Source organism: Phycodurus eques, chromosome 19 (assembly GCF_024500275.1).
Source record: "Phycodurus eques isolate BA_2022a chromosome 19, UOR_Pequ_1.1, whole genome shotgun sequence".
Lineage (NCBI taxonomy): Eukaryota > Metazoa > Chordata > Actinopteri > Syngnathiformes > Syngnathidae > Phycodurus > Phycodurus eques.
In genome coordinates this window covers 17,930,326-17,945,432 of record NC_084543.1, presented here as the reverse complement: position 1 = coordinate 17,945,432, position 15,107 = coordinate 17,930,326, and the positions used below count along the sequence as shown (strand labels likewise).

At 46.5% G+C, this 15,107-nt stretch overlaps 1 protein-coding gene across 3 annotated transcripts; it reads right to left on the bottom strand.

The window, feature by feature from the left end:
* Window positions 1-8,361: 8,361 nt before the first annotated feature.
* Window positions 8,362-11,573, bottom strand: LOC133417800 (uncharacterized). Of its 3 annotated transcripts, none has more exons than XM_061705920.1 (4): window positions 11,124-11,573; window positions 9,849-10,259; window positions 9,389-9,460; window positions 8,362-8,712 (listed from the first exon to the last, which is right to left on the bottom strand). In XM_061705920.1, exons 1-4 carry the CDS (start codon window positions 11,236-11,238, stop codon window positions 8,459-8,461), a joined length of 852 nt encoding a protein of 283 aa, XP_061561904.1. In that variant the 5' UTR covers window positions 11,239-11,573; the 3' UTR covers window positions 8,362-8,458. The 3 variants fall into 3 exon arrangements, with proteins under 3 accessions (XP_061561904.1, XP_061561903.1, XP_061561905.1); XM_061705919.1 differs by having other exon boundaries at window positions 9,389-9,478; window positions 11,124-11,572; XM_061705921.1 differs by lacking the exon at window positions 9,389-9,460.
* Window positions 11,574-15,107: the final 3,534 nt, after the last annotated feature.

Genomic DNA, 15,107 nt, shown 5'->3' with positions numbered 1-15,107 from the left:
ACAGCAGTCTGCAATTTAGATTGTCAAGCAAAACAGGTTTTATTGCAAACAGCAATAAATGAAAGCAAATATTCTTAATTCGGCTCCAATTTTGAACATCACTTTCATGATAATGTTTACACAACATGAATAAACTGTAACTATTCAGTCAAAGCAAACACCATTTGTTTTTCATAAGCACACCTGCTGTTCACACACACCAGGTTAAAGACCGGTCACCAGTGCCCTTTTCACAAATTCCTTGTGTAACCTTCGCATGGTGACGGTCGGGCCTGTATGCGCTTGCCTGTTTTCACTTGGCCACATAATTGTCAATGGTGCTCAATACCTTGTGTTCCAACCTTTTTTGAGTCTGCATTTTGTAGTCTAGTTCGACTGCGCCTAAACAGAACTGGCCTGCTAAATGGACTCCACGGAGTGCAGGGAATTAAAACAGAACATCATTGGCTAGTACGAACTTCTCACCAGTAGTGTTGTTGGATAAATTGGATGGTACGGGTGATTCCTGGTGAGGTGTTCCGGGCATGTCCCACCGGGTGTCATGTACTGTCCTGCAGTACTGTTTAGGAGCCTGGATGGCACTTTGCGCCCTCCCCTCCCCTCTCTGTTTCAGCTTCTCCTCAAGCCACGCACCTGTCTCCAATCAACCCTCATCACCACCTACATTTAAGCCTGCCTGTTCCCAGAAATCCTCGCCCAAGTATTGTAGCCTCTCCTAGCCTCTTGTGTCTCCTCGTTACCAGTTCCTGACCCACGTCATTCCTGCCAGCCCCCTGTTCTGTTCACTGCCTGCCACCTGTCCACGCCGCCGCCTGAGAACACATCCAGGACCACTTCCACTCCCCCCCCCCCCCAGGAGAGCCAAACGCCCCCCCCCACCCCAACCTGCAGGGCCAGCGGTGGAGCCAGTCCCCGCTCAGCCGGAGGGCGGGCAAGTGTCCCTTGTTTGTTGGAAAGGAGGGCGGATAGGGGCACTCAACAAGGAAACGATAAGAGGGGGAACCCCGGGAGCACCCGCGGGGCATGAGAGGGGAGCCCCAACGCCAAGCAGTCATCCAGCCCGGGGGGCCCGGCCTCAGGAGCACCGCAATGCAGCTAAGTGAGAACCCACCTCCCCCCCTGTTACTATGACTGCCAGTCATTGGCCCTACCCCGTGTATCAGTGCCCCGCCCCCCCACACTGAGTGGTGCGGTGCATTAAAATTTGGTGGAAAGGCCAGTGAGCCGGGGGGTGCAGGGCGCACGGACCGTTAAATAGCACAGACGTGCTGAAACCCGGTCTGACACCCACACCATCCCGACCCCATACCAGTCCTCCAGGAACCCTTTGATATGTATATGTGCCCAGATGTCATTAGTGAGAAAAACATATACAGTGAGTGGTGTGAGCATGTGCTAAGTGAGTGATGAAGAGGCATGGTTCCTGCAGATCAGGCCCATCAGGCCGGACAACCACCGATGAAGAGGGCTCCCCCACCCAGACCCGCAGCACCGGCCCCGGGACCCCCCCCCCCCCCCCTCCCACACACACATTCCTGCCAGCACCCACTACCCGCCCCAGAGTGCGGGAGGTGGACCCCCTGCCCCCAAACCAGACAGGGACAAAAATCCCACAGCAGGCCCCACAGCCCGCAGGGGGATCACCCGGCTCCCCTACAGGAAGACGAAGAGGTGACCACAGCGGGACGCAAGGAACGGCGAGAAGAGGAGGAAGCAGGCCCGAGGAGCGACAAGGGGGCCCCACTGCCCCCGCCATCAGCCGGAGCGGGGGACCCAGGCGCCATTACACCACCAATACTTCCTTGGAGGTAACCCCGGTGGTTTCTCCCCCACCCCGAGTTTGGGAAGGAGTGAAGAAAGTCCCGCCCTCACAGATGGCGGAACCGCAAACACGGGGACAAGAGAAGAAGATCCCCTCTCACCATGCAAACGGATCTAAAATGTGTGGGAAAAGAATAATAAATAAATAAATAGAATAGCGGTAGCTAACGAGACAAGCAATGATTGTGAATATTTATTAGTATGCACTAATACACAAGTACGCGCAATCTAGGGGAAAGTGGAATCGTGCAGTTCAAAATATAAGAGCGTTTCTGTGTAACCAAAGACCAAAAGCATTGAATTGGTGTGCTATTCCCATATAGCATGAAAATCAGAATCATCTTTATTTGCCAAGTATGTCCAAAAAACACACAAGGAATTTGTCTCCGGTAGTCGGAGCCGCTCTAGTACGACACAGACAGTCAATTGACATGTAACTTTGGAGACAGAAAGACTTTGAGAAAAACACTGAGCAATAAAGAGTTGCTCGTTATCTGGTAATGCTGGTACATTTGTTTTTGACAATTGTGCAAAAGATGCAGAGTCCTCTAGCGAGTCCTTGGAGCAGTTCGAATGACTAATATTGCAATAGTCCGGTGCAATGACCATTGTGTTCAAGCGAGTAGTGCGATCATCTGGGACAATGTCGATTGTGCAAATGTTGCAGATACTCCCCAGTCAGTGCGCAAATGGAGCAGATGCTACTCTGGCATGAGTGGCCAGTATTGGCAAATAGTGCTGCACTATTTGCAGATATGCAAACAGTGCAGCGTGGCGAGACGACGACAGCGAGCGCACGAGTAATGTATCATTGGCCCGACAAGGAATGTGACAACAAACTCAAGACAAAAAACACAAAAAAATTGCCAGCATGATTGCAAGAGGGAAGAAGCTGTTGGAATGTCTGCTAGTTCTAGTTTGGGATCTACAAACAACTGCAGCAAATGGCAGCAGCAAATACTATGAATACTATGCTCAGTCAAGGACAGATCCATGTTTAAAAACATAAATGACTTTTAATGTTACAAAAATGCAACGCTTATTCATTTTTCTTATCAACGTCAACATCGCTCTCTCCATCCGAGTCCGCAATGCATGCGCAAATCTCTTTAAGTTCAATCCTTTGGTCAAAATGAAATGTTTCAGTTTGGTGGCAAGCTGGAAATTTAAATTCCAGTAAAGAAAAAAATAAAATAAATACACCTCACACCACAAACTAAATCTTTTCAATAATTTCTATATTTTTTTAAATAACGTGTGACAGCTTTGTTATATTTTTTTGCAGTGTAGATTTTAGGTGCACATGCATGTAGGGCAAGTATACTTGGGACAAACTTGTCATCATACTGTGTGTGTTTTTTAAGCGCCTATTTTTATTTATTTATTTTTTTTTACCGATCACTGCAAACACACGCGTGGCAACACGTTAGTCTCTCCGGTGTGTTTTCCGATGTGCGTCGTCAAAAGACATTGACGAGCGAATGTTTGACCGCATAATGAGCAGGAAAATGGTTTCTCTCCAGTGTGTGTTCTTAAGTGTTTTTTTCAAAAGACATATATGAGCATATCTCTCGTCACAAACTGAGCAGGCAAAAGGTTTATCACCAGGCTGTGTTCTTGTGTGATTTTTTAAGGTTCCATTCCGAGAGAATCTTTGACCACAAACTGAGCATGCAAACGGTTTCTCGCCAACGTGCGTTTGTCTGTGTGTTGTCAAATGATTTCTAAGAGCGAATCTTTGAGCACAAACTGAGCAGGGAAAAGGGTTCTCTTCAGTGTGTGTTCTTGTGTGTTTTGTCAAACGACATCTATGAGCAAATCTTTGGCCGCAAACTGAGCAGACAAAAGGTTTTTCACCAGTGTGGGTTCTTGTGTGACTTTTCAAGGCTCCCTTCTGAGAGAATCTTTGATCACAAACTGAGCAGGCAAAAGGTTTTTCCCCAGTGTGAGTTCTTGTGTGTGTTGTCAAACATCTCCTTTCAGCGAATCTTTGACCGCAAATTGAGCAGAGAAAAGGTTTCTCTCCGGTGTGTATTCTCATGTGTCGCTTCAAATTCGACTTATAAGGAAAGGTTTTCCCACACTTAGAACATTTCCAGCGTTTGCTGTCAGTGTGACGTGTCACGTCACCTTCAGACGGTCCATCATCATCATAGTCAGAAGAGTTGGACGTCACGTCGTCACTATCTGATGGTGGAGCTAAGAGGCCGTCTGCCTGTGGTCCTCCACAGTTGGCGCCATCACCTTCTGTTGTCATGTGTTGACTTGCGCTGCCGCCGCTTGGATGCTCCGCCCCTCTGCTCTCCCCACTTTGACCTTCATCGTCACTCTTCAAAGGGACGCCAATCAATAGAACCTCGATGGTTTCCTCCTGCTCCTCCTCTTTAATGTGTAGGAAATCTTCCTTCTCCTTTTTAATGCAAGGCGACTCTGGCTCCTGCCGCACAGGACGAAGAGCTCCACTGATGTCTGCAAGACACGAGAAGATAAACGCACATGGATCTAATCTCAAGGTTCTATTTGCAACCTCCTTTGTCCTTGATCTTGTTTACACTCCAACAGAGACCAGAGCAACAGAGGAGCGAAGGGGGAATAACGTTTGTAGAAATACGACCTTGATGTTGTCATTTTAGGGCCACAGCAAATACAGATGACGTCATGTCATTGACACTTCAATTGCCCCGTTGTCTGAATGATTTGTAATGCAACATATCCACTTTATTTGTGAAATCAAATTCAATTCAAACACTACCTATCATCACTGTTTACGGTACTCGTCACGACTTGGTGTATGCAGAGGCAGCACACACGCACTCCCTCGTTGCTCGATCTCCGTGCCTCTCTGCGTGTTTACGGCAAGTGAGATGCTCTTCAAAATGGCTGCGTGAGAAACAACTTCTGGCTCCCTGGCCTTTGCCAGGGAAACTAAACCCAAGATGTCAACGCTTCCGGTGCGGAGCCGGGACGAGGGCGTGCACGGTGTGAGAACGGCCGAGTGCGTCGCACATTGTTTAAAGGAGGTGTGGGGTCTTAATGGTCCATATTTCACTAACAGGTTGATTTTGTTTTTTGTTTTTGTTTTCTTTTTTGTTTTTGCTCAAGAAAATGAATCTGGCAGTCATTTCGATGAATTGCAATCCATTTTGGAGCAATTGGTAAAGAACTGAATGCCCGCGGAATGCCCCTTTTTCATCAGCACAATGCGCAATGTCATGGGGTGACATCAGTGGCAGAAGTGGAAACCAAATTCAATGCATTGTCGGTGTGGAAAAGGAACGTAGCATGCTATAAAGTGGCAGTATTAACTCATATTTTAGATATCGTAGCTGTCGAGTGGAATACTCCCCAATATGACAACTTGAGTTTCCAAAAGTTGGTAACATACCTAATATTACTGTCATATATTCTCGCACTCTCACATGAACGGCACCCCAAAATGATGTTCAATCGCTAATTTAATATTCCAAAATATATATGTATAAATAGACAATTTATTAGGGTGTCTTCGATTAAAATAATACAAACGCTGGGGGGGCAAGTGTCACATGTTTGCAGCCCGGTGGACTCCAAATAGGCAGACACTGAGGCGCCATCGGGAACAACTATCCAAAGTGGAAGGCCTTGTGGAAATGATCAAGTAATTTGGACAAACGCTTGAAAGATACTTGAGACTCTAAAAGCAGCGCTGGATTTGACTTCAGGACCTGAAAAACCATTTACTCGGACTGTGGACCATAACAATGGTTTTAAAACAATATATTTTCCCCAAAACTGTTACAATGAACAATAATATTGTTGTTTTTTGAATTGCCTCTGCAAATATCCAAAGCGCCCACCCTTAATTATATTTTATTACTTTATTTGTTCTGCTTTTAAATCAGTATTGTTCTCATGGTTATTATTCTTAGAATTTCCTTTTGTTTCTCTAAAATTCTTTTTCTTTCCTCTGTAATATGGACTACTAGCTAGCCATCGAGAGGATTTTCCATGGACTGTTAGCATTAATCTGGCAATTTCTAAAATGATGTGTCTTGTATTTCAATATAAAATGAGGGTAATCTTTTTTTGTTTGTTGTCCAACTTGAGGGGTGGTCAGTAACAAGCTTAAAGCACGCTCGGTGAGGCCAAAGAACAAGCTGCTGTATATGGCGAAGTTACCATTTAGTGGTAAAGGTTGGTACTACTTCTCATGTTTGTGGTAACTGAGGACTAACACACCCGCAACTCTGAGTGGCGCTGACGTTTTAACTCCTTCACTGCCAGCCGTTTCCTGAGCACGGAAACCCCGAGACTGCCGGGCATTTTCGAGCAAATTGACGTCTTTAGACGGCATTGGCAGGGAATGAGCAAAAAGACTTTGCCGCTGTGGAGCACGCTGTTTCGCGCCTTAGCTTGCTAGCTCGTTGGGTCACGTGCTAGTGAACATAAACATTTAACTTTCCCGTGTGTGTAATTTGGGGACTAATACACACGCCCAACAACTCGGAGCGAAGCGCTGACGTTTAAAATGACATCGCCGCGGTGGAGTGAGCTGTTTAGCTCCTTAACTTGCTCGCTGAAAGGCCCTTATAGACCCAATCTTAAGTACATGGCAGAATCCATAAATTGTCTTTGACCGTTATTACGCCGGGCTCGAGACGGCAACCTTCCTGAAGCCGGACCTCCAACTCGGAAAGGGAGGCGAGTCTTACGAGCCCGATATGGAACTCTTGCTATCTGCTTCTCCGTAAAACACTTACCTGTACGGTTACATGTTTTGTCGTACGTGCGGAAGGCCGAGAAGCGCTGGCAGCACACGTCTCTGGCCTTATGTGTCCCGAGTTTTATAAATTCCGATTCTCAGTGGGAAATGTACACGTCACCGCACCACGTCATGAGTCTCACACGCACACCCAACTTACAGTAAAACTGGGCAACAATTTACACTGATATTTGTATATCTATCTCTACTTAGCTATTATTCATATTCTGAACAGTAGCTGACTTGGAAGTACCTTCAACATATCGGTGGAAGTACAACCCCAATTCCAATGAAGTTGGGACATTGTGTTAAACATAAGTCAAAACAGAATACAATGATTTGAAAATCATGTTCAACCTATATTGAATTGAATACACTACAAAGACAAGATATTGCATGTTCAAACTGATCAACTTGATTGTTTTTAGCAAATAATCATTAACCTAGAATTTTATGGCTGCAACACGTTCCAAAAAATCTGGGACAGGTTGAGAAAGTTGAGGAATGCTCATCAAACACGTGTTTGGAACATCCCACAGGTGAAGCAGGCTCATTGGGAACAGGTGGGTTGAAATTGATTGGCTAGAAAAGGAGCTTCCCTGAATTGCTCCGTCATTCACAAGCAAAGATGGGGCGAGGTTCACCTCTTTGTGAACAAGTGCGTGAGAAAATAGTCCAACAGTTTAAGGACAATGTTCCTCAACGTACAATTTAGGGATTTCATCATCTACGGTCCATAATATCATCAAAAGGTTCAGAGAATCTGGAGAAATCACTGCATGGAAGCGGCGAGGCCGAAAACCGACATCGAATGCCCGTGACCTTCGATCCCTCAGGCGGTACTGCATCAAAACCGACATCAATGTGTAAAGGATAGCACCACGTGGGCTCAGGAACACTTCTGAAAACCAATGTCAGTCAATACAGTTCGGCGCTACATCCTTAAGTGCCACTTGAAACTATGCAAAGCAAAAGCCATTTATCAACAACACCCAGAAACGCCGCCGGCTTCTCTGGGCCCGACCTCATCTAAGATGGACTGTTGCAAAGTGGAAAAGTGTTCTAACCCTAACCCCAACCCTGGTCCGATGAGTCCACATTTCAAATTGTTTTTGGAAATTGTGGAGGTCGTGTCCTCCGGCCAAAGAGGAAAAGAACCATCCGGACTGTTATGGACGCAAAGTTCAAAAGCCAGCATCTGTGATGGTATGGGGCTGTATTAGTGCCAATGGCATGGGTAACTTACACATCTGTGAAGGCGCCATTCATGCTGAAAGGTACATACAGGTTTTGAAGAAACAAACACATGCTGCCATCCAAGCAACAGTCTTTTTCATGGACGCCCCTGATTATTTCAGGAAGACAATGCCAAACCACATTCTGCACGTGTTACAACAGCGTGGCTTCGTAGTAAAAGAGTGCGGGTACAAGACTGGCCTGCCTGCAGTCCAGACCTGTCTCCCATTGAAAATGTGTGTATCCAAGATTGTCCCTGATGTGGCAACAGCAATTTGGGACTGTCTAGTGGTCGACTTCATGGCTGTGACCACCACATAGGAGTGGAAGTCCATTGTGTCTGCTTTAATATATTATCCATGGTTATTGTAATATATTGATCATATTGTATTGTGAGGCAATAAAGCAACACTTTTGGAAGAGCAACTCAGTGAAACTGCGGGACTGCATTAAGCAGGTTGTTTACGTATGTATTACGTATATTAAGGTTGTTTACGTATGTATTACCTGTATTTTTGTCCCAAAAAGTTAAAAGACTAAACACTTGAAATAAAGTGGATTTATTAAATTGAAAAAGTAAAAATACATGATAAAAGCAAAAAAAAAAAAAAAAACACTTTTTATGACGAGCAGGATTCCTTCCAGGGAGAAACTGGACATTTATTTATCCGAATGTTCCAAATTTAGAGTTAACGTGCTCTGTTCAAAAAGCAATTTGTGAATTTTAAATTTGACATATTCCTTCCTCCCAGGGGGCAGCCTTTTCAAGCAAGGAATCATGCTCGTCATAAAAAGCGTGTCCTCGCAGGTTGGTCGTGGAGGTGGAGGATTGGATTCCCACTCCTCCAAGAGCTGCATGAGATGTTCTTCAAGGATTTCCTGATTCCCTCTGCTCCTTTGACGTTTCCTCCTTCCTGTATGAAAAATGGAAACAAAACAAAAATTTGATACGAAGCCATTTGTAAAGTTCATGTTTGTTAATTATATCAGTAATGCATTTTATTTTGGGTGCCGAATGCTCAGAGGCCACACGGAGCCAAATTAGACGTGAAAGGGCCCAGATCACAACAAGCATGCTGTACTTCACATTTAAAAAAAAAAAATAATAATAATAATAATACAATTCCCCTGTTTTAATGTAATGCAAGTACATTGGAAAAATCTTGAGATTTGATGACATTTTTCAAATAAGTTTTATTTCTTATTTTACATTAATTTGTCATCTACATGTGTGCAAATTTGATCACAGCGATTGTATTTTAAGGCACAAAACTACTTGTACTGTAAAATTACAACTTATGAAGACCGAGAAATGATTACCACTCCATTTTCCAGATGAGCATAGCACTGTATAATTCTTAAAATGACCCTTGTCCCCCCCCCCCCATCACCACGTGTCATACTGTATACGTTTGCACTTTCATATTGAAATCAGAGCCCGGAAGAAAAAAAAAAAAAAGAAATGAATCCACAATAAAAAAAAAAAGATGGACTACAGTACTAGCCATGGTGAAAAGCATACCATAATTGCATACACAGGTACTATACTTGTACCCTATGAAATTCAATCAAGGTGTTTTGTTTACATACCCTCAGGCAGTCTTGTAGCAGCAGCAACAGCCTCCTGTTTCCCACCCTGACCATCCTTATCCTTCACCTCATCTGTTGGATGAGGTTTATCTGTAAATATAAATAAATAGTGTGTGTGCGTGCGTGTGTGTGTGTGAGGGACACGGGGAAAGAAAGTAGAGCGAGGCAGTGTGAGTGACCACCTCCCCTCGCAGATGATGACCCTGCACCGCTGTTACTCTGCGGTCCCCTCTTCCTCAACCATTCCAACTCAGTCCATTCTCAATGCTGATTGGGTGTCACGCCGCGAGTGCGGCTTGTAGCTAGACTCTCCCGACCTCAAGCGAACGGGTGAAGGAGGCGAATTCTCGCGTGCCCGCCACAGATTCGCATCCCTTCGCACGCACTGCATTGACTTTCTATGTAATCACGCCACGTGCGACGCCCCAAAACGCCCCCGAAACGTGTCATGTAATATCACCTTCGGACTCGTCATCACCGCCGTCGTGAGGAACGTGGGACGTTTTATTGTCACGATCTGATAGCGTAGCTAAGAAGCCGTCAGCTTTTGATCCTACGTGGTGGTCTCCATCCCCTTCTCTGGTCACATGTTGACACCAGCTGCTGCTTGGAGACTCCTCCCCTCCGTGCTCCTCACTTTGACCATCTTCATCTTCACTCTTCCAAGGGACACCAATCGAAGGCAACGTGGTGATAGCCTCCTCCTCCTCCTCCTTTTTGATGTGGGGGAGGTCAGACACCTCTTTTTTAATGTAAGTGGGGTCCAATTCCTTTTCCTCTTTAATGTGGGAGGACGCTTCCTCCTTCACTTCCTCTTTAAAGGGAGGGGACGCTGGCTCCTGCCACCTCGGACGAACATCTTCACTGAAGTCTGCAAGACAAGATGGCAAAACGCTCATGGTTTCGGAAAATCCATTTTCATGTTGCGGCTTCAATGTTGCGCATTATTATTTATATTAAAGTTTATCAGGAGAGGGACATGAGGCAACATTTATGAGAAATGATAAAAATAGGCAAGTCAACCCAAAAAAGTGCATCAAAACTCAGGTATCAGGATACAATGGAGCCCTGCATACTCACGGTTTGGCATTTGGGAATTCAAAAGATTTTTTTTGACAAACTCCGACTCCAACGGACAATCAAAACTGCTCAAAAGATCGTGGGTACCCCCCCTACCAACCCTTGAGGACTTGCATGCTGCCAGAACTGAGACATGCAAAATCCTCTCGGACCCTCCACATCCCGGTCACCAGCTCTTCCAGCGCCTTCCCTCAGGTAGGTGCTACCGAACAATGCAAAACGAAAACTAGCAGACATTCCAAGAGCTTCTTCCCTCTTGCCATTAACTTCTTAAACAGTTAACCTACAATTCCATTGCAACATGCTGCCAATTTTTTTTGTCTTAAGTTTGTTGTCACATTTCTGTCGGGCCAATTATACATTACTGGTAGTCTCTCCACGCTGCACTATTTGCATATCTGTTGTTGACCAATGCTGACCACTCATCTGACACTCATTGTCCCCAAACAATCCACGTAAACTGAGTAAAACTGTTCCACTTCGATCATGCGGCATCGCCCGCAACCCTTTCAGATCTTCTGATATGCTGCCGAGTGCCCACGGCCCCTGGGTCCACATACTGGAATCATGAGGAGACTCCACCCGATCCGCATAGTGCACATTACAGAATGTTAGTCGTGTTCAATGTGACGTCATACGACCCCAGCAAACAAACCTGCCCTGCGTGAGGCAACTCGAGGATTCTTGCAAAGAGCGTCCAGATGTTGACGTTGTCGCTCTTTTGGTCCACAAAGTTCCTCCTCGTATTCTGTTGTCCTCCTTGCACACATTTTCACACGATGCTCGCAATACTTTACGCCCACACTTGGCGATGTGTTGCTCGCAAACGCGTCACTCCGTTCGCGGCTAGCAAGCTAAAATAAACTAAGCTAGGCTAGGCTAGGCTAGGCTAGGCTAGGCTAGGAGGAGGAGCTCAACCGGACACGATGATTTAACGAATGATGTTTTAGTCCCGCGACGGAGTGATGGACGTCCTGCTGCGTCGAGGCTTCTGTCAAAATGGGCCCAGATTTGGCGAAGCGGTTTTGTCCCCCCGCCTCGCTCGTCTGTCGAGCTCCTCGGGCACAGATTGTATTGGGAGATACGACACGCCCATTTTTGGAGTTCCGCAAGAAACACCAAAGACCAAGGATGCTGGAACGTTGTGCTGCAGACGGTTGCGTAAAACGGCGTGCAATTACGACAAGGGAACTGGGACCTTTTTTTTTCCAGAGGTGTTGTGTATGGACAAAACAGTAACCCTCATGAAAATCGGTTGAGAAATGAGCAAGTTAAGTGACTTAAGTGGCCACGCACTGCCTTCTAAAAGTAACGTCGACCTTTCCAACATGGCCGCCACGTCGGCACGTCGGTTAGCTGGGCTGCTACAGCGCGCTGGCGTATCTATTGTGCATATCTTTGTCCTCGGGCCTCCGCTTCTTTATTTATGGGCCGCCAACTGGGCACGTTTAGTGCATTGCTGCTGCCCCAACACTCCCTTCCCTCTTCCCTCCCAATATCTTTTTCAAATGAGAACCCGCGACCTCCTAAATCAGTGAGTGTCCTTGTTTTAGTTTTTGTTTTTGTGGAAACATGGCTTAACAGCAGCATTCCAGACGCCGCCATTCAGATCGACCGGCTAGCACGCTACCGAGCAGACAGAACTCTCGCTGGAGGTAAGACTCGCGGTGTTTAGATCAATGTTGCCTGGTGCCGGGACGCTATCCTGGTCAGTCAACACTGCTCACCGCAACTGGAATTTATGGCTCTGAAGTGCCGGCCGTTTTATTTACCGAGGGAATCGAGCTTGTAGCTGTCTACATTCCTCCAAAACTCCAGCAATTACAGGAGTGAGGTTCTAAATGAGACATACCATCACATCAGTGAATAGCTGAGAGCTCACCCTCCTCATCCTAGCTGGGGACTTCAACCATGCTGACCCCAAGGCTGTGTTTCCTAAACTCTACTCAAACATTGACTTTCCAACACGGGGAAATAACTCTCTGGACAATGTCTTTACCCCCCTGAGAGGGGCCCTTCGCCTCCCCCACCTCGCCGCCTCAGACCATCTCACTGTTATGCTAATGCCAGCTCACGGACCACTGGTTAAAGTCTCCCAACCAGTTAGGAAACAGTTACGAGTGTGGCCAGAAGGGTCCCTTGAGGCACTTCAAGACTGTTTCTCCGCCACAGACTGGATCATGTTCAAACAGGCTGCCACCTACGACTCCATCACAGACCTTCAGGAGTAGACAGAGACTGTTACTGCCTACATCAGCAAGTGCATGGATGATGTCACCACCACAAAGTCCATCACTGTCCATGCTAATCAGAAGTTATGGCTGTTGGGGGAGTTTTATAGACGACTGAAGGTCCGCAACATGGATTTTAGATCTGGGGGTGAGGAGGCCCTGAGGACAGCCAGGGCCAATCTGTCCCGTGGCATCAGGGAGGCCAAGAAGGAGTACTCCAGGAAGATCCGCCACCGCTTTCAGTGACAACAGTGAAACCAGGAGTCTGTGGCGTGGTATTCAGACCATTACGGACTAAAAAACCCTCACCACAGATCTGAGACGGCTCCACCTCCCTACTAAATGAGCTAAGTGACTTCTTTGCTCGATTTGAGGCACACAACAGCAACCCTGCGCACAAGATTCCACCCCCTCCTGGTGACCAAGTGCTGACACTGACCCGGGACAGTGTGAAAGGCTCACTCGACAGGATCAACACACGGAAAGCCCCGGGCCCAGATAACATACCTGGTCGTGTTCTAAGGGACTGTGCGGCTGAACTCACAGATGTCTTCACTGACATCCTTAACACCTCCTTGAGTCAGGGTGCTGTCCTCACGTGCTTCAAAGCCACCACCATCATCCCGGTCCAGAAGAAGCTGTCTCCCTCCTGCCTCAATGACTACTGTCCAGTAGCGCTCACTCTCATCCTGATGAAGTGCTTCAAGCGGCTCGTCATGCACCACATCAAGTCCTCCCTCCCTACCTCATTGGACCTTTTCCAGTTTGCATATCGGTCTAACTGGTCAATCGATGACGCCGTCGCCACTGCCCTCCATTCTGCCCGCACACACGGACTCTTAAGGACTCATATGTCAGACTGCCGTTCATAGGCTTCAGCTCAGCATTCAATACCATCATCCCTCAACAACTCATCGACAGACTGGACCAGCTGGGGCTCTACATTTCGATGTGCAACTGGCTGCTGGACTTTCTGACAGGGAGTCCGCAGGGAGTACGGGTCGGCAGCAACGCATCCAGCACCATCACTGTGAACACAGGGGCCCCTCAAGGTTGTGTGTTGTGCCCCCTCCTCTTCACCTTGCTGACATATGACTGCACACCCACATACAGCTGCAACCTTTTCATCAAGTTTGCAGATGACACAACTGTGTTGGTTCTCATCAGCAATGGGGACAAGACTACAGGAGTGAGGTGAACCGCCTGGCCGGGTGGTGCACGGACGACAATCTCTCCCTAAATTTGGAGAAAACCAAGGAGATTGTTGTGTACTTCAGGAGCGCGCACTCCCAGCATGCTCCCCTGAACAGCGACGGTGCTGTGGTGGAGAGAGTGCGCAGCACCAAGTTCTTGGGAGTGCACATCACCGAGGACCTCTCCTAGACCAGCAACAATGCCACCCATCCGTCACACAACCTCTTCCGTCTGCTGCCATCAGGGAGAAGACTGTGGAATTTTGCGGTTGTATTCATCAGGCAGGAATCTGAACTCTCTGCCCCCTCTACCTCTTCTGTCCCCTCTACCTCTTCTGTCCTCTGCCCACCTGAACTCTAATGCCCCACAAATAGGACAAGGTGATCTAGAACAAAATGACAAGGTACGAGAGGATGGGGGGAATGAGCAAGGTAGTACTACTGATGAGTGGGGTGGTGGAATGCTTTTAGTTTCTAAAAACCTGTAAGAGCCTGTGACATGATATCTGAAATACAACCATGGATTGATATTTGGTTGTTCTCTTTGACAGTGGCATTTTTTTCCGACGGTTGCATTCATGTTTGAGTGGGAATTTGCATCATTTTATTAACACATGAAGTCAATACTCCTGTAAATGTACTTTTTTTCCCCATAAAAAAAAAAAAAAAAGTATTTTACCTACAATAATTCAAGTTTTCTTTTCAAAAATTTTATACACTCTCCTTGTCCTCAGTGTTCCCTCCGTGTTCCTTGCATCCACGCCGCCTGCCACGCGTTCCATGCCTCAACAACCCGCCAGCATATATCAAGGACCATCTCCATTCCGCTTTTTTCAATAAACCTTTCATCGCATTTTGGTTTTGTTGATGATTCTAAGGCAGAGTGGAGAGCATGGAGAAAAAAAAAATAAATAAATACAAAATGAAGATGCCAGTGTTTCGACTGGACCTGTTGCTAATGATGCTGCAGTGGCTACAGCATCATGGATTACACCACCACAACGAGAACGAAATTCAAAGTTAAAAATGGTTAAATGTTCAATTGTAAATCATACATTTTGCGTTGCTAATAATTTATTTTTGTAATGTTATGGTGAGTAAATAATTAAAGGAGTATTTGTCACGGTGTGAGTTGGATTGGACCCAAGAGCAGACTGAGGCGGACGGAGTACTAACATTCATCCATCCATCCATCCATTGTCTTTACCGCTTATC